At 39.8% G+C, this 18,356-nt stretch overlaps 1 protein-coding gene across 2 annotated transcripts in view; it reads left to right on the forward strand.

Annotated features, from left to right (window-relative positions):
* SHISAL1 (shisa like 1) overlaps nucleotides 1–18,356 on the forward strand; it is a 74,446-nt gene that overhangs the window by 42,625 nt on the left and 13,465 nt on the right. For both annotated transcript variants that reach the window (XM_036404938.2, XM_036404937.2), the window contains exon 4: nucleotides 6,287–6,604. In XM_036404938.2, coding sequence (XP_036260831.1) covers nucleotides 6,287–6,604 — 318 coding nt within the window. The remainder of the gene's footprint in view (nucleotides 1–6,286; nucleotides 6,605–18,356) is intronic.

Below are 18,356 nucleotides of genomic sequence, written 5' to 3' on the forward strand. Positions count from 1 at the left end.
TGATGTTTTTGAATCTTGATCTCTTGTAACAAATCACTAGCCTTGGGGAATGGAATGTATTTGCTTTTAGACCAACATTGTGTGGTCTCCTTGCCTGTTACCTGGGGTACTTCCATGTTCTGCTGTCCCCCAGAATGAATGTCTGTAAGTTTTTTATTTATAAAGAAGTAGGAAGTAGCAAATAGATCTTTGTTACTGAATATCTATTTACAGGAACAAAATCTTCCCTTGTGGTCAGTTTGCTATTTAGTATTGACATTCTGGCTGCACTGATCAGCTGTGATTTCCCTTGGTGTAACCCCAAAGATCGAATTCTGATCAATCTGCTTTCTCTGCCATTTTATTCTGGTATTCAGCCTCTGCAGGACAAGGAAGGAGCAGATTAAAGACAGGTGGAATCCCAGTGTATGGATTGTTGTTCACAAGAGGATTTTGGTGTTTTCTGTGGTGCCAGTCAATTGATCTGTTGTATTCACCCCAATGGGTGCAGGTGGAGGGCTGTTAGGAGATGATGGTGCTGGAATATGGATGCTGGCTGGTCTAATTCATTGTGTGCAGCTGTGCTCAGCTTGAGGAGTCAGCAAAGCATTGCCTTCCTTAACACCCACTTCTCACACAGAGCTGCCCAGAGAAATTTCAGTCTTGCATAGACATAAAGTTGCATTCTCTAAATTTACTGGTTGTTAATGTTTCAATCACCTGCAAAGACAGACAAAAATAGACTCTACCCATATAAGATATCTTTAAATCAATGTGGATCTATACTGTTGTATTACTTTATGTGCAGTTACATCCTTCAGGTGAAATTTTCTTGCCTTGGCTTTGTAGTGGATCTGGGATCATGAGAGCAGATCACACAGAACGCTGGGAAGATACTGTAAGACCAAGCCTTTTAAAGACCATCCACTTTCTCCACCTTTTGTGCAGCCCAGACAATCCAGCAGCTTTCGCCTGGAGCTCCCCAAATCTGGCAACATAAATAGTTCCAGGCAACCAGGTGGGGTTTATAGCCCCAGTGCTCATACACAGTGTGTGCTCTACATATGCTAAAAAACCAGGGTGCGCTGCCCCTCTGTGTACTGGGGTGGCCCTGCTCCCTCAGCAGCCCTGGATATCAGAGAGGTCTCACGAGACTCTCAGAACAGAAGGGCTCTGCAGGCAGTCACAGACAGAGCTAGAATCTGCTGCACACTTAGAGTGGTAAAATGAGCCTCAAGAATGGGCTCGTGAGGCTGTTGCCCCTATGCTTTTCCAGGTCTTTGTCCTGCACACAGCAAATTTGTTTTATTCCTGCTGTGTTGTTCTGTAAACCTTGCATCAGCACTGCCGACCACCCTACCTCGCAGAGGTCGGGATGTTACCATCAAAGGCAGTTCTGACAAGCACTAAGCCAATGCTTCAGGCTTTTCCCAGTGTCTCAGCAGCTCCTCTGTGTAGTCATGGCCAGAGCTTACTCAGGGAAGGCTCTTTTGCCCTTCCTTTCACCAGCAACCTGGAATGTAGAGGGCAACCAGCCTTTCCAAGGCAGAGGAACAGGTCCAGGCTGATTGCAAAAGATTCCCTGGGACGCAGAGCATTTCTTTGCCTCCAGCGTTGTTTGCCTGCTCACATCTGCGCATGTGCACACACTCCTGGAAAAATAAATCCAGGGGTCTTCACATCACAGGGCTGTTGTGTATGCAAGCAGTTTGGAAAAAAAAATACTTTGTTATTCTGTGAACTACAGCATTTATTTTGATAAAAATATTTAGAGCAAAAGCATTATATTAGTTTTCATATAGAACTATTTTTTAAAAGTCAACTTGTTCAATTGTGATGGAGAAAGAGGTACCCATGTAGTTTTTGTTGCTAAGACTTGTAGTTGAGAACCACCTGCAGACTATTTACCATCCAGTCCAGGACTTCCTAGGGGCATCAGCTGTGTGTGAACTTTTGCAAAGGTATGTGACATCCTACTGGATACAGTAAAAAGCCTCTGGAGCTGTAGTGTAGGTAAGTGCAGGAATGGAATTGGTGTTGCCTTGTTCCTCAAACATCACTTCTGATTAGTCTCTCAGGAGAAGGAAAATGAAGAAATGCTGCTTCCTATGTAAAACTCCATCCATGGAGTAAGACAGACAGGAGAGATCTCCACACCCTGAGCTCAGTGATTTTGGTAGAAAGCTCCCTGGTATTTTTAGAAGGAACAGAAAGAAGAAAACCATATGTGCCTACATTAAAAACATTGCAAAAAGCTTCTTAAGTAATACTCTGACTTTATCTATTGTACACAATAATTTGGATTCTAATGCTTCCAGGCTTCAGTTTACAGTGACAAAGTCAGCTCTTTGTTTAGATCTAATTTCACACACCACTGAAAAAAAATCTAATGAAACCTATTGGACTGTGGCAAGGGAGAATAATTTAAGATATGGGAAAGGCAATGAACTTTAAAAAAACGGAATATAGTTTTCAGGGAAGAGTGATTCAACATTATTGCTTGGTTTATTTCAATATTATTATTTGGTTTATTTTCCCCCTTAGCCATTCTTGTGATCACCAAAACAAATTTCTTGTTTTATAATACAGTTGAGGGAAAAAGTTAATGAAGTGACTTGAGACTTCTTTGATGTGGCACAGCTCAAAAGGCACATTTGTCTTCACCAGTCCCACAATGCAACTATAGCCACATGTATTTACATTTTTCCATTACTGTAACACGATATTTATATGTTTTTTATAAAAGGAAAATACGGGAGTATTGATCTTTGCAATCATGCAAATTAATCGGTCTATAATATTTTTGAATAATTGATTTAGTATTAAATATAGAATTACTAAACTTATTTAGTATTAAATATAGTGAATAACTCATTTAGTATTAAATATAGAAATAAAATTTATGTCTAACAGACAGGAAAAGCTCTTTAATCCAAAGTATTTTCCCTTAAAACCATCTAAGAAATTGTTCAGCTATTCTTAAAAATAGTATTCACTAGAACCTAGTTTGTCTAGTTTTCATAGTCAGGTTTTTTGTTGTGCATATTTTGGTAGATTATCAGTTGTACCACTATGATAGGGGTCCTTAATCTGCTACTGCAGCAATAGTCTGGCAGTCTGTAGTGTATCCATGGTTTTGCTTATCTCTTAGTTTGGTTTGTCAGTGTGGAATCGCTTTTGCACACCTCATTCCAACACTGGCACCCAAAGCACTGTGAGAACAGAACAGCACCATCTTTCTCCAGGTACTCTGTCCCCTGCAGAAATGGTATTTGCTTAAATAGCACTCAGAGAGTCATCTTTACAAGAAAGAAAAAAAAAATCATCAATCCCACTACCAGCTGTTGCAAAAATATGTAATTTGGCAGGGAAGACCTTTCATGTACGGCAGGAACAGATTCCTCTGGAAAACCCAGGATTGGACAAAGGCCTGGAGATAATTATAAAAGAAAAATGGGGGGGAAATCTCATTTAAGTGTAGATGCAAAAACTGCACTGGCTTCCTCAGCACCAAAGCTGTAACCTTGCATTTCCTAGGGGCAGCCCTTATTGTTACTAATCCAAGGAACTGCGCCTTTTCAGTAGAACAGGAGAGAACTATTTCCATGACCATCTGCCCACATTTAAACTCTGCAGCTGTAGAATTCAGCCTGCAATTGTTCAGATTTGTTGGCTTTTTCAAACCTGAATTCCCAAATGAGTTATTTTTTGTTCCTGTTCTGCACATAAAACTCAAGAAAATCTACTAAAAAGATATAGGCTAGTCATAACCAGCTTGTTATCTGTCTCAAAAAGTGAATGAATGAGATGGATGCAACTTGATACACCCTGTAATGGAACAAACTCTATAATTTCAATCTCAGCACATTTAGAATCTGTTCACACTTCAGTTTTAGTAAAAATTAAAAGAAAGACCAGGAAGACCAGATTGCAAGAATAAACTGACAAATCATTCAGGTCAGTGAAATGAGAGCAAGTCCTAGAAGTTTTTGGATTTTGAGTTCTCTTCTGTGTTTCTGGCCTTACTGTTAATCCCTGTAAATAAGATTGTTTATTTTCTAATGAGGACATCTTGATTTGCAGGTCAGTTTTCATTTTTATTAGTAGCCATCAGAAAAACTGCCATTTTCTTCCACCTTAATAGTTGGAGAAACAGAAGGTATCAATGTATGGAATATCCTTCTGCATACTAAACATACTACTTACTATTTTTACTTGTGATTTTTCACAAGGCTCTTGATAGTGCTGTTGTCCCATTGCCTGTTAATTAATATAAAGCAGCCTTTCATTTTTTGTACTTGTGAGAAACAGATGTTTTTTAGGAGGAGCAGATGAATAGCTTACATATTGGCATGATTATTAAAGTACTGCTTTAAATTGAAACACTCAAAATAGCTCTAATTTTCACTAGTCAAAATTTTGGTGGATAAAATTAAATACCCAAAATACAAAACAAAATTCTTTTGAGTTAAATAGAAGGAATGTTTTTGCTTCTCACATTGTTGCCAAAACAAATATGTTTATTAAGTGTGGGTCAAATACAGCTCACCTGTAAGCAAAATGGGTCCTATTGGAAGTAATAATGAGCAAGAATGGGATTTATCCAAATGCATTTCTTCCTGACTTTTCCAGCTTTTGCTTGCATTTTATTTATGTTAACAGAAAATAGAAGAATTTACCCCCAGTAGGACTAAATCCACTGGAAGTCAAGAACAGCACTGCTGAGAAGCCTGGATTAACCAGGTCCTGTTTTACTCTTAAGGGCCTGAACTGCAGATTTTAGTGCATTACTAAGATCTACCCTCTGTTGTGTGAAATTAGGCTTGCATGTGTAAGTTTAGCAGAGTTAAAACCCTGGAGTTAAGGGTTTTCAGAACATTAAAATTTGCCTACTTCTAATCCTTCTGGAAATGTTCTGATTTCTTTCTTTTTTTTTTAATTTTAATTCTAGGCTTGTGTAGTCCTAAAGTTATACAGGAAGTGAGCCATTAACAGCTTGGACCTTCCTTTTGTTACTTAGTTATTTAAAATGGAACTTCATTTAATCTAAGGGCATTATAGCTGTGTAGTGGAAAAATCATTCCCTGAAAGAAAGAATCACTCTCTTGAAGTGCTGACAGACAGCAACACAGACAGTAAAGTTCTGATTTCTTGTTTCAAATCCTGATTTTTTAAAAGTATAAAATGGAAGAGTCATACAATAGTTTAAATAGAAATGAAAGTTCAAAGCAGAGACTTGAAATATTTTGATCCAGAAAGGCTGGAGGACATGTTTTTAAAATACCAAAATACCTGCCTTGCATGTCTTCTCATCCTTTTTTTTTCTTCTTGAAGCTCTTCCATTTTGACCAATGTCCTAAAAAAATATGATTTCCTCCAAGTTTTTCTGACTGGCTGTGAAAGGAAAGCACAGGAGAGCACAGTTGAGTGTGTGTTCAGCTTTGAGTTCAGCTCCATGCAGATGTGGGCTGCCCACCTATGACTTGGATATAATTTTTCTGAGACTGCCTTCCTAATGACATTTTTCACTAACATCCCTTCAGCTTCCTCTTGGTTTTATAGTCTCCAGTACATGTACTTCCACATTAGCTCATGGGTCTAGATCAGCCTTTTTTTTTCTTTCTACTTAACAATCTCATTTTTATACATTTCTTTCCATCTCAGTTCTGATCTCATTCTCCCCACTCACACAGTTTCCAATCCAAACTGCATTTACACCTGACAGTCATTTTTCTTTTAATAATACTTCATCTCCAGCAGGGCATTAGCACTTCTTCCCCTTTTTGATCTCCATGTTTTTGACCCCTTACACTTTTTCCTCCTGTTTTTCCCCCCTTTCTTTTAATACCATTAGTCATCTGTCACAGATTTACAGCTCTCTGCACCATATAATTGCCATGGCCTTTATCTATATATACACATTATAAATATACCAATATATACATCTCAGTGTTGTACATATTTTCCTTCCTGTGAAGTGCATTGTCTAACATTATTTTGCCAATGTTCTTCCTTCCTAAAATTTATTGCCAGCCATATTAAGAGGTCTCTTTAGCAGCCACTCTGGAAAGCCTATGGACAGATGAGAAGGACAAAAAGTTTTTTAAGACAGGCAGATTTAGTTACTAAAAACCATGCTTATAGCAGTATTCATATTGAAAAAATAGCTTAATTTTAAAGACATGTGCTTTGGAACAATATTTTGTTTCAGACGTCTATAAATAATTAATGAAACAAACAACCTTGATGAACTAACGCAGTGACCACTACTGAGAGATAGTTGTTGTCCCTTTTCTTCCTTTCACAGCAACTACAGTGCACTGTTGGGAGTGTGGATCTATGGCTTTTTTGTGGTGATCTTACTGATACTGGACCTTTTATATTACTCTTCAATGAACTATGATATTTGCAAATTTTACCTGGCCCGCTGGGGAATCCATGGAAAGTGGATGACACCGGGCCAGAGTCGATGGATTAATTCAGCTCAGGACCCAAGACAGACACAGCCTCAGCCAGAGACACAGCCTCAAACTCAGCCCCAGCCTCGAACATCACAGACAGTACACACCTTAAAAGGAGATGCTTTAAGCCCACCCCTGGTGTCTTTTCAGAGTACATCTGCCTGGTAAGTAAGCAAAGCCATACTGAGATATATTCTTTTGCTGTTTTGAAGTGTGAATAGTCCCCTGTGTTTGGAAGTGCCTGTGAATTCAGGCTGAACAGCACCACTTCTAGCGCGTAATTATTTACATCGTGACCTGTCTTATTGAATTACTGTTTAGGAGTAATGTCTTACTCTGAAATATATTAAGTCATCTTTTAATCCTTTTCTTGAAGAAACAGGTGCTGTCATCTTTCTGTGCTGAACAGTTTTACTACTATGTCATGCAAACAAACTACAAATCTGCATCAGCTATAAAAGTAGTTCTGGTCTCAAAGACTAATTGCTATGTGTATCTGTTGCTCTGGTTTTAAAAGACTTTATTTATAGTGACGTTGGGATAGTTTCCATGTGAGATGTCACAAATCCTCTCTATTTGTGGCATGAGACACAGAAACAACATTAAAACCAGGTTAGTTTTTTATATGCACAGCCAAAAAAGCTTTGCTTGATCTCATTTGACAGAGTGACACAAGTAGGCTACTGTAAGGTTAAATGCTGTGAAAGGAAGACAAAACCTCCAACAAAACCCCTCAGACCAAAAGGGAGGCAGATCTAAGGGAGCAAGCAGAGCTTGCAGTATAAATAGAAAAAATTAAACACAGCCACATACAAAATGACGTTGAATTATTTAGGACTTGTTTTGCAAGGAAGATGAAAGCAAAGGGAGAGAGCTGAGTAAAACATTTCTCTGAAAAAGGTGTCAAGAAAGGCAGAGACTTTTCTTCTTACCAAGAAAGCATTAGTACTTGGAAGGATGCAGAGTGAGTACCGAGTCACCACTGTGTTTTAGAAGAGTTCCAGAAGGCTGAGTGTTGAGTTTTGGCGAAATTAAGTGATCTAAGAATGTGCAGGGTGAAAAAGATGACAGCAGTTCCCAGAGCTGTGGAGCACATGAAGCCTCAGCACTGATGTCAGTCTGAAACCTTTGGGTATCGCTGGGTTGCAGATGGGATGGTAACAGTAATGGTCCTTTGCTTTCATCATTTGCCCTTTAAGTGTAAATAGAGAGCACATAGAGATAAAGATTTGTTGCAATAGGGAAAGAAGTGATGATTAATTCAGTGATAGAGGAGGTTGCTTGGCACTGGAGCCAGTCCTGGATGTATCCAGTGCAGATCAGACTGAAGGACCATTCCAGCAGCGCTTGCTCAAACAGAAGAGGCTGAGGTTGCTAGAGAGAATTCCTTGTGCTTTGCTGTGAGCCTTCTCCTTTTCACTTCCTCTTTCCTTTTTCCTTGCTCTAATTCTTCCAGCTTTTTTGCACATTGATTTTCCAGTCTCCAGTTAAAATTGCCACGTAATTTAAGAACTATATTTGTAGTACAGTAATGGTATCCTGGCTTAACATGTGTGTGTACATGTACAAAAATGACTGCATCTGCTAATTTATCTACTATTAGTTTGCTCTAACATTATAAATTGAAATTATTCAATATTCTTGAAGGCTTGATTCCTGGTCACCTCTCATGACTGACTCCTGTTCTGTTTCTTTACTTTTCCCAAAGCGTTAAGCAGGCCATGTATGTTAGGATCAGGTGAGCACATCCCATATGCTCCTTGTCCTGTGTTGGCAGGAGATGAGCATTGATAAGCCACTCCAGTAACACTCACTTCTTCCCCAGTGAGCTGTTTGTGCTCCCCTCAGCTTCCACAAAATTGTTCTTTTCCCCTAGTCCTTTCCTTGCTCAGTGGAAGAAATAAGTAGATGCTTCCTTATCAAAACCCTATTTATCCCCTGTATTTCAGCATGTAAAACACTACACTAGCTTCTATATTTTCATTCTTGTAACCTGCAGCTTTTGGAACTTAGAGCCTCTGAACCAAGAGCACAGATGATTCAGTGTGAGTTGGATACAGAAGAAATAGCAATAGGCACTGGTGATCACAGGCAAGATGTTTAGCATGCAAAAGAGGATTTTGAGTAAACAGCTCCCTCAGAAAATGACAGATTTGTGTACTATAGCAATTGCTAAAACAGTGGGGAGTGGGTTGCCTGGCTATTTATTTCTCTTTTAGATAATCTGCAGGTTATATAGATGAAAATATGATAATTTTGACCTACAGAAGTTAAGCTTAGTTTCAGAGTCTGATTTTCTGCTGCAGTCTATATTTGATGAATGACCTCAGTACTGTCTTCTCAAAATGTAACCATACTATCAGTGAAGAAGTGAACACTTACTGGATTTGTAATTTCCATCCCCATTTTTAAAATCACTGAGTCTATTAAAAGACCTGTTTTACATTTTCTACCTGAATTTCCATTATTCTAGATTATGACACCTGCTTTGGTAACACACCAGGTTTCCAGTCTAAAAAAATCAACTTTTCAGTTTATGTTGCCATTTTAACGTGTCCTAAACTTATCCCAGCTCTTCTGTCTGCAGGGAAAACAAGTGTTTTTCTTTAGCACTTCACAAACACACTGTGTGTGTGTGTGTATATATATATATATGTGTGTGTGTGTGATATCCTACCGTAAGAATGGTTCCTGTGTACAGATGAGCATTTTAAGGATGCAGAATAGATCAGAATAGATCTTTGAATCCTGACAGGTATGGATATACCCCCAGGCATAAAAAACTTAAATACAGTTAAAAACATTTCCAAACAAGTTTTCAAGTTTTTGTGATGACAGATGTTGTTCAAGTTGTTAACTTCCTGTACTACATTCATCTGAGCACAGCTAAAAATATGCCCATTCTATAAGACACTACATGATGACATGCAAATCCCAGTACTGCAGAGAACTGACAGTGTAAGGAACTGTCCCAAGAAGGATGTCAGGATTAACCTATAGCTTGTAAAGTAGTTTTTGGATCTTCCTGGATCAAAAAAATTATGTAATTGGTTTTTATTTCAGCATTTCTTTCCTTGCCCTAGTTTAAGTGCTATGAATTGGCAATGAATTGGGTATGTCAGAGGGAAAAATCAAGCAAATTATAATATAGACTGGGTAGAACCATCCCTCTGATGTTTAAACATTTGTCATAGTGGATCACTTCATTGTTTACTTGAGACAAAGAGAACCATGTATAGCCATAATATTATTATAAGTAAAGAGGTCTGGAATCCATTAGGCAAGCTTCTGGCTGCTCTTGCAGTGTCATGCCAGGATAGGAAGGAAAATCATTGATCTCAGGAGCATCCAACCCCATTCGGACTAAATGGGTTTGCTTCATCCTGTAGTGTGTGGATTTTGCAGCCCAACTAATGCTGATTTCTTCTTTAGTATGAAAACCACCTGAGGGCTGCCCAAGGCCTGTGTGGGCGGAAGGTCATGGTGGATGCACCTTCTGCAACCCCAGCGCCAGCACAGCCCACAGTGACTGAGCTCACACAGCTCATACAGCTGTGCCTTCTCTCGTGGTGATCCTTCAGAGCATGAGCTGGGCCCTCCACACTCCCTGGCCCGAGGGAGAACCTGAATTCTGGTTACCTGAGCAAGCTTTTACACCTGCAAATGGAACTGCAGCAAGCAGCAGGCAAATTATTTCTACTGCTCAGCAAAGTAAAAGCCAGGGAGGCAATAAAATGGAATATTGCCAGTTGGGGAATTGAAATCCTGACTGCTGAAACAACTTGTTCTCACAACTGTGGGAATATTGTTAATTAATAATAATTAAAACAGACTAAAGAGGAAGATCACATTAAGAAGCGTGGGCCAGGGCAGCCTGGCAGAATTCCTCCAGGTCCTCTGTGGCTGTGTTTTGTTCTGGATGTGAGAGGAAGACCTGATCCCTCAGCCTTGCTCTGCTGATGTTAAACTCCTCCTTACCTCCATCAAGGATGCAAATCACAGGGAATAAATACTGTCCTGAAGTCCAACATTTGCTTCTGTGTTCTTTGCCTTTCTGCACAACAGCAGGCAGAGGCACTGCCTGTGATCACACACGTGCTCCGTGACTCTCAGTTTCAGAAACCTGCTGCTTGGCTAGAATCAGGAAAGAAGCAGCCCAGCAGGGTTAGCCCCTGTTATTTCCTTCACACAGCTGGAATGGATTAGGCAAAGGCAAGTCTATTTTACTTTCCCTTATTAAATGCTGGAATCTGCTTTTGCTGTGAATTCCTCTGGGGCACTTGGTCTTTCGGACAACAAATAGAATAGTTTCTAGCCTGCTGCTATTCACCTGCTACTTGACACCTCTTCAGATGACTACCAAAGCACCAGAGAGAATAAAGCCTATAAAAATACTGGCAGAGTTTGGGAGCCAGCAGGTAACTGAGCATGTCCTCAGCAACTATACAAAACCGCATGAATATTTTCCTGGTGGCTAAAAAGATCTTGTGAAAGAATTTGCTTTGATAGCAGATTTTGGAACAGGATGTTGGCTATCACTGCAGTGCTTCCTTCAGTGACTTGTAGGAGCTGCAATCTTGCCTGTGTGATGAGACATTGGTGCTGCAGTGGGTCACTGTGCACACAGTCCACCAAAATCATGAGCCATTGTGGTGGGAGGAGTTAGTGCAGAGGCTGCTCTTGATATAATTATTTACAGTAACAAGGGAAAAAAGCTGCCTCCTTCAATTTTAGGTAAATAAGATCTCAGCCTCACATTTGCAGAATTACTTCACTGAACAGCAATAGGATGATGCTGTTTTAAAGATGCAGAATTTTGCTTCATAGGACCAAGCATAGTTTTTTATTTAGAGCCCCTACATAGACTTTATGTTAGACTAAATTTGGCAAGTCAGAGCATGAGTAATTTGGGTTTTTTTAAATGATGAAAAAAAAATTTAAAACTTATATTGTGCTTTTTTGAAAGAACTCTCTGGGAATTGACATCACCTAGAAAATCTGTTTGGTTACAAAGATTAGGTAAGTGTGTAAGGCTACATCTACCATTATCTGTGGGCCTCCAATGTGTTTGGAATATATTGGGTTAGAATAAGAGATAATGCTGAATGTATTTTCTTCTAAATATTCTTACCTTGCTTGCTGAGAACTGCATAAATGCTAAAATAGAAATTAGTTCTACCCCAACCCAAACCAGCACATCAGGGCAGGAAGCCAACAGCACAAAGACACAGTGGGCTTGGAACCAAACACCTCAAAATCTGCAGTGCTCCACGTCTTATTTGCTTGCCTCGATACAACATGCAAAAATTGGGAGATTTTAGTTTTATCATTTCCATTTAAATAATTCAAGTTACTGAGTGCCTGCTTCCTTTCTTCCTTGTGTTCAGAAAGTCACTGTTAGCATGTGAAGTTAAGCCAATGTGCAAGGTTTTTGTCCAGTTCAATCTAAGTCTTTGTGTACCTAGATATGCACAAACTGCATCTTTTGTTGATACATATGTAGTACACATTGTTAATTTCATTCCATATTCTCCTTTTCCTCTGGCTCTGTAAATTATAGACCCCATACTGATTTCTCTACATCCTTAACTTCAAATTCGTGGCATGTGGGCTTATTGATATTCCCTGTTACATCTGTTTCTCAGCCTTTTCATTGAGTTGGGATTGTTGCATTTATCAGCTTCAAGAAAATCTTTCTTTTAAAGGGACTGTACAGTTGAAGCAGTTTAACTTAAATATGATAATGAAGTGTGAGAAAACAGTAATTAGTAACTCACTCAAAAGTGAGTGGTTAAAAGGTTATCTGAGTACTATTGCTGAATGAACTCTACATACTGAGAAATGACATCTAGTAAAATTATTGGAAACCAGAGCTGAAAATCTTCCATATTTAAATTTCATAATCTATTTCTCATCTTTTTCTGGATAGAATTTTTTGCAGTGCGATCATTACCTCATTCCCATGATACAGTTATGGAATGACACTACTGAAGTAGCAGATAGCAGCATAAAATTTATGTGAAATCAGAACACTCCATTTAAGCCACAGTTTTACTGCGTCACAACACTGTAGCATCACACAGGAAGGAGTTTGACATCCCAAACTGTATCAACCAATTCCATCTCCTCTGTCACAATAGGAACCAGTAAACTTTAAAGACTATAAATATTTTGATAGTTACAGAAGTCCTACCCCTAGCATCCTCTTAGGTGCTAGATGCTCAACAGTAATTGAGTAATGTTTTACACATTTTAAATATGCACAGAAAAATAAAATAACATCCTCACTTGGGTTCTGAAATACAACAGAGAAACTTTAGCATCAGCCAAAGATCTTTCGAGGGATAGAAAGAATAAAAGGGGAGATGTTGAGAAGCTGAGTTAATGATTTAAACAGACAATCCTTACTTTATGCAAAGGGGCAACAGGATTTCTAAGTAGGAGATTTAGTCTAATTCATTGTTCTGAACTGAAAAAAAACGCATTTCAAAAATAAAACAGAAAAAAAAATATAGACAGGATATTGCCCATCTTCAGTAGTTTATGCTGCAGAAACTACTTAAAATACCTCCAGAACAACTATCTATGTATACACTTGGTGCTTTTAACAGAAGTGAGAAGGAAGAACAAACAAGATAAGAGTCTCTGAAGTAAGATACCACTGCTTTCACCTTGGAAAAGGAACTCCCAAAGTATATTTTGAATGTCAAAAAACAAGTAACTCCCTAAACTCAAGGAGTACTGAAGATCCTGTGCTGACCTATTTATTGTTTTCAGAGTTATTATTAAGCAAAAAGCTATATATAATAAATAATCATTCTATGGGGTAGCAGAAGATCTTTTAAGTAAGCTAAAATTTCTGTGTGAAACAATGGCATATTATGGGATATCAGACATTAATGGAATAATCAGAAACTTACAATGCTGAAGGCGGGACTGTAAATGGTAACAATGTCAGACAATTATTTTCCCTGAGAGCTGAGGTCAGGAATCTACCATATCATTACTTTTATTGTCCCTGTCCCCTGATGAGATCATAATGAAAACAACCACAGTAGTCATTTCATCAGAGAAGTGCTAAAACTTGTCTGTATGACCTTGTTTTTGTAATTATGTTTCACTGAACAGTTCAAAAAAAGAACTTAAAAGAAAAGAACCAGAAATTAGACACAGATTTTCATTATTAGCAAGGTATCAGACATATCTTGGCTGTTTAGGTCTCAAAAGCAAAATAGATCAAGAAGCACTGAAGTCTGTGTCATTATACTCTTCATTGAGACATGAGAGAACACTGATGTCAATCAGCAAACAATTTTCAGGCACTTAAAAGCTTTTGGGAAAGTTACATGATCAACACTGTCATAAATAAATATGCACAGACACCTACAATTCACTGCAGGAAAAAAAACATACCCCTGAGAAGAGTTTGAAATCCACATAGGAAGTTTCTTGGAAATTTGCAATGCTGTGGAGATAAAACCAGCTTAAGACATGAAATGGCAGGAATATGACACGTCACTGGAAAGCAATTAGAAATGCTGCTAATGTTAGTCCCACCTCAGGTGACAACATGATCCCAAAACAGAACAAGTGAGACACATTGCTTCAAACAACTTGGAGATGAGTTTAATCAGCACAACACTATGTAGCCTGCACAGAGCAGCAGCAGAGGAATAATTGGTTGGAACTTGGCACCCATCATAATATACAGGAATGCAAAAAAGGTGTGTAGAAGGTGGTTATGTGTGGAGATAAGCTACCTCACTTCACTTTCCAATATCTGTTTCCTGGTGTTTCTGTATAGTGGGAGGCTTTACTTAGGCTCCAGAGAATCTTGGAGGTGGAATGACTTGGGAAACAGAGCTATTGACAGTAAATGTTAAAGGCAGAGATGAAAAGGTGTGTGCACAGCAGCTCGCAGCAGAGAAATGACTGTGGGACTTAAATCTGGAAGGGAGCAAGCTCCACCCACAATTTTCCTTCCTGAAGAACTGGTGCTCTGGTACACCAGGGAGGAGTTTATGCACAAAGGAGTTGTCCTAGTTACAGGAATTGTGTGTATTAATGACCTGATCATGTCTCTGAGCTGACCTCTGCTGAGCACACACCACACAGGCTGCCTCCTGTCTGCTGGAAATCACTGCTGGCTGTCACATGGAAAAGGAACTGCAGGGAGCTTCATCAGGAATTACAGTAAATTAATTAAACAGCCACTAGGTATATTCTGTGTTGATTACTGTTACAGATTTTGGTCACTCACACAGAGGATGGAGGCAAAGTAATTTTCAGTTGCATTCACAGTCTTTGGAAAGTGGTGAGTCACAGGGAGCTGCTGAAGCCGGCACCTGTTACCTGCTCATCCCCAGCACAGCTTCGCTAAAAACATTCTGAAGATATTGTGACTGGAATGGAAGGCAGCCAGAGATCAGCCTTTCACTCACCAAAAACCTCCCAAACTTCTCTCATGCTGCTGAAGTTAACAGCAGCCAGAAGAACATCAGCCTGATTTGCATTTTAAGGCATTTTAAAGAAAATTACATGATGGAATGACAGTTGACTCAATTTATTTTTTTAAATAGTCACTGAAATCTCTTACAGGATAACAAAAATAGGCATCCCAATTAAAAAGAGCTCCAGTGTTTGTACAAACAACAAAAAGAAGACAAAATTGGGGATGCATTTTTGAGAGTATTGTGGGATGATGGCTAAACAAGCAAATTTGGAATTCTGTAGTTCATGGAGAGGAGATACCAATTAGAAGTAAGCAACTGTTGTCTCACGAGTAGTGTGAGATTGCTAGAGGGAAACACCACCTTCCCTAGGGCTGCAGCAGGAAAAATCCTTGTGACAGATGAGAAAGCATTCAGGGAGAGCTGCAGAACTTACTGGACTTCTGGAAAGTTTGTCAGACTATGGAGTTAAAGAAGCTCAAGGCTAAAAGAACATTAAAAGGCAATTTGAGCTTGGTCTGTAAATTCTTGATGGCCCAGAGATTTCAGATAGTAGAGGACTGTACAAAGACAGAAAAATATCCAATACCTGGAAGATCTAATTATACAAATCCTTACTGGTGATAAAGAGCAGGATTAAACTTAGTCAATTTAGCTATCTAAAAATCCTGTATCTAATAGTTATCCTCACTAACACATTGAAAGAGGCATTTCTAGGGGGTTATTCATTCCACCTATCTTAAGATGGATGAAATTGCTTGGAAGCCTGGCTTGATTAATTTTTTTGACATTATGCTGGAAGATGAGTTTACAGAAGTCGTTTATCCAGCTGAAATTTGCCAGTGGGATTTATCTCCTCCAAATGTGCTTTTTTTTTAAAGTTGGCAGTTGATCAAGGAAATGTCTTGAGATGCAGCAGAACACCCATTACTTGTGATTTTAAAATTGGCAAGGGAGCTGGTGGAACATAAGCAACAGTGGGAAGAATGGGAAGCTAGGTCTGCACAGCTGGCCAAACTGAGGACCCTAAGAGAACAAAAGTCTTCAAAAATGTGATTTATCTGGGGAACAGGTGAGGCTGCAGTCCCAGAAGATTTACATCAACATCAGTTTTCTTAGAATCATTAGGCTGGAACAAACTCTTAACATCATGGAGTCCAATCATTCCACTAGCACTGTCAACCCATGTCCCCAAGTGCCACATCCACACAGCTTTGAAATCCCTCCAGGGATGGAGACTTCACCACTGCCCTGGGTACCCTCTGCCAGTGCTTGGCAGCTCTTTCAGTGAAGAAATTTCTCCTAATATCCAACCTAAACCTCCCCTGGTGCCACTTGAGGCTGCTTCCTCTCCCCTATTGCTTATTATCTGGGAGGAGAAATCGACCCTGACCTGTTTTCAGTCTCTTTCCAGGTACAGATAAAGAGCAACAAGGTCCCCCCTGAGCCTCTTTTACTCCAGGCTGAGTACCCCCCAGCTCCCTCAACCCCTCCTGCTGCTCCAGCCCCTCAAAGTCTGTCTTATGAGGGCCCAGAACTGGACACAAGATTCAAGTTGTGGCCCCAGCAGTGCCAGCCCAGGGGACAGTCACTGCCTTGGCCCTGCTGCCATACCAGGGCTGGCACAGCCCAGGTGCCATTGGCCTCCTGCCCCCCTGGGCACACCTGGCTCCTGTCCAGCCGCTGTCCCCAGCACCCCCAGGGCCTTTCCCAGCTTTCCAGCCCCTCTGCCCCAGCCTGCAGCTGCAGAGGGTTGGCATGGTGCAAGCATCACATTATCCCAGCATGGCAAGCGGATCATGCTCACTGAGCAGTCAGAAAACACAAACGAACAGCTGCACATCAAAACTCACAAGATGCTTTTCTCCAGTTATATCACCCTCTGCCATTCAGGACTGCAGGGGACAAACATGTGGCCTTCTTCCTTCCCTACCTCTTCCAATAAATGCCTGATTATACAGCTGCTGCATAATAGCTGCTGATGCCAGTGGAACTGTGCAGTGATTGCATAATCACTCCAGAGAATGGGAATCTCTGGGCAAAGCCTCATCCCAGCACCACCTGCCCAGTCCTCATCTCTCAGGTTCTGTGGGCTCAGAGAGCCAGTGCTGGTAGCAGCACTGAAGAGGTGAAAATTATTTTTGTATGTAACAGGCTTCCAACTTTTTGTGTGGAAGCGCTGTGAGATTATAGCGGACAAGAGAGCATCCAGCAATGGGCTCTGTTACAGTGTGTGCATGTAAAAGCTGTTGTGGAATTAATCATCCTGAATTCTTACAGCCTTTCTGCTTCTCCTCTAATGTTAAGGTGCTCACGTGATAGCTGCAGTTATCACTGGGCACCTCTAAGAAGCTTAAATTTCTGTCATAAAAAAATTAGCATATAATAGATCCACAATATGAAATGTGCACACAGATGCAAAAAAAAAAAAAAAAAAGGAAAAGGGGCGGCAAATAATGAAAAGTAACCTAGAACAAAATAAGAATAACCCACCAACTGGCAGTCATAATGGTATGCGACAAAAAATTTCCACACGTTGTAAATTATCATTCAAACCATGCCATACCAAGTGTAATTCTTCAGTTCTGTGACACCAACCAAGCACTGTTTTTCTTTCTCTGTGGCTCAAGAAAGGCTGTTCTGCAGGCATCATACACTGCCACTGAGCCATACCCAAAGTTCCTGTTGCAGGCAAAGGACATTCGATGCCCCAGCACACCCATATCTAGATGCAGCTGTGAGACAATTTAAAAATAATAAACCAGTCACAGTTCCAGCACTGGCGTCAAAACATGTTTCTGTGTAAAACCAGCCATACAGCTCAGATAACCACAGAAGAAAAATTGTTTTCTTGCCGTTTGTACTCTGCTAAAATTGCCCAGGGTCCTTGGCCTCTTCTCTTTCCACATCACAGCACACCTCAATTTCTCCTATCACTTTTTTACATGGAAAAGGTGGAGAGGAAAGAGGGAAGAAGCATTTCTGCATAAAATTGCCTTTCTAACATTGCTTCCAGTGTGTAGTGCTGTAACAAATGATGGTGTTGTGGGTGTTGCCCTTCTGCTCCCAGCTGCAAAGAAATGAACTTAAAAGTTATTTATTGCTTGGATGATTATGTGCAAGTAAACATTGACTGGATCTACAACAGGAAGCCAAACAGGAACCATATTAAATTTCAAAGGCTCTATTACTCCTATTGATTTTAGCTGTTGATACTTTTGTTAAGGTTAAAAAGCAGTTCTGTGTTGTTTATAGAAGTATCTTCAGAAACTTATTTTAAAATAAATAGTTTAAGTTTTCCTGCTGATAGAAAAGCCACACAAATTCAGTTGTGAAAAGAAAAGAAAAACATACATAGAAAGAACAGTTGCAGGAAACATGACTCTTTTCATCCTACAATGAAAGCTCTCAACACAGTAATTACTCCATGTTTTCTCTTGAGCTCTGAATCAGAAGGCTAGCCCTC

Source organism: Molothrus ater, chromosome 5, assembly GCF_012460135.2.
Source record: "Molothrus ater isolate BHLD 08-10-18 breed brown headed cowbird chromosome 5, BPBGC_Mater_1.1, whole genome shotgun sequence".
Taxonomy (NCBI): Eukaryota; Metazoa; Chordata; class Aves; order Passeriformes; family Icteridae; genus Molothrus; species Molothrus ater.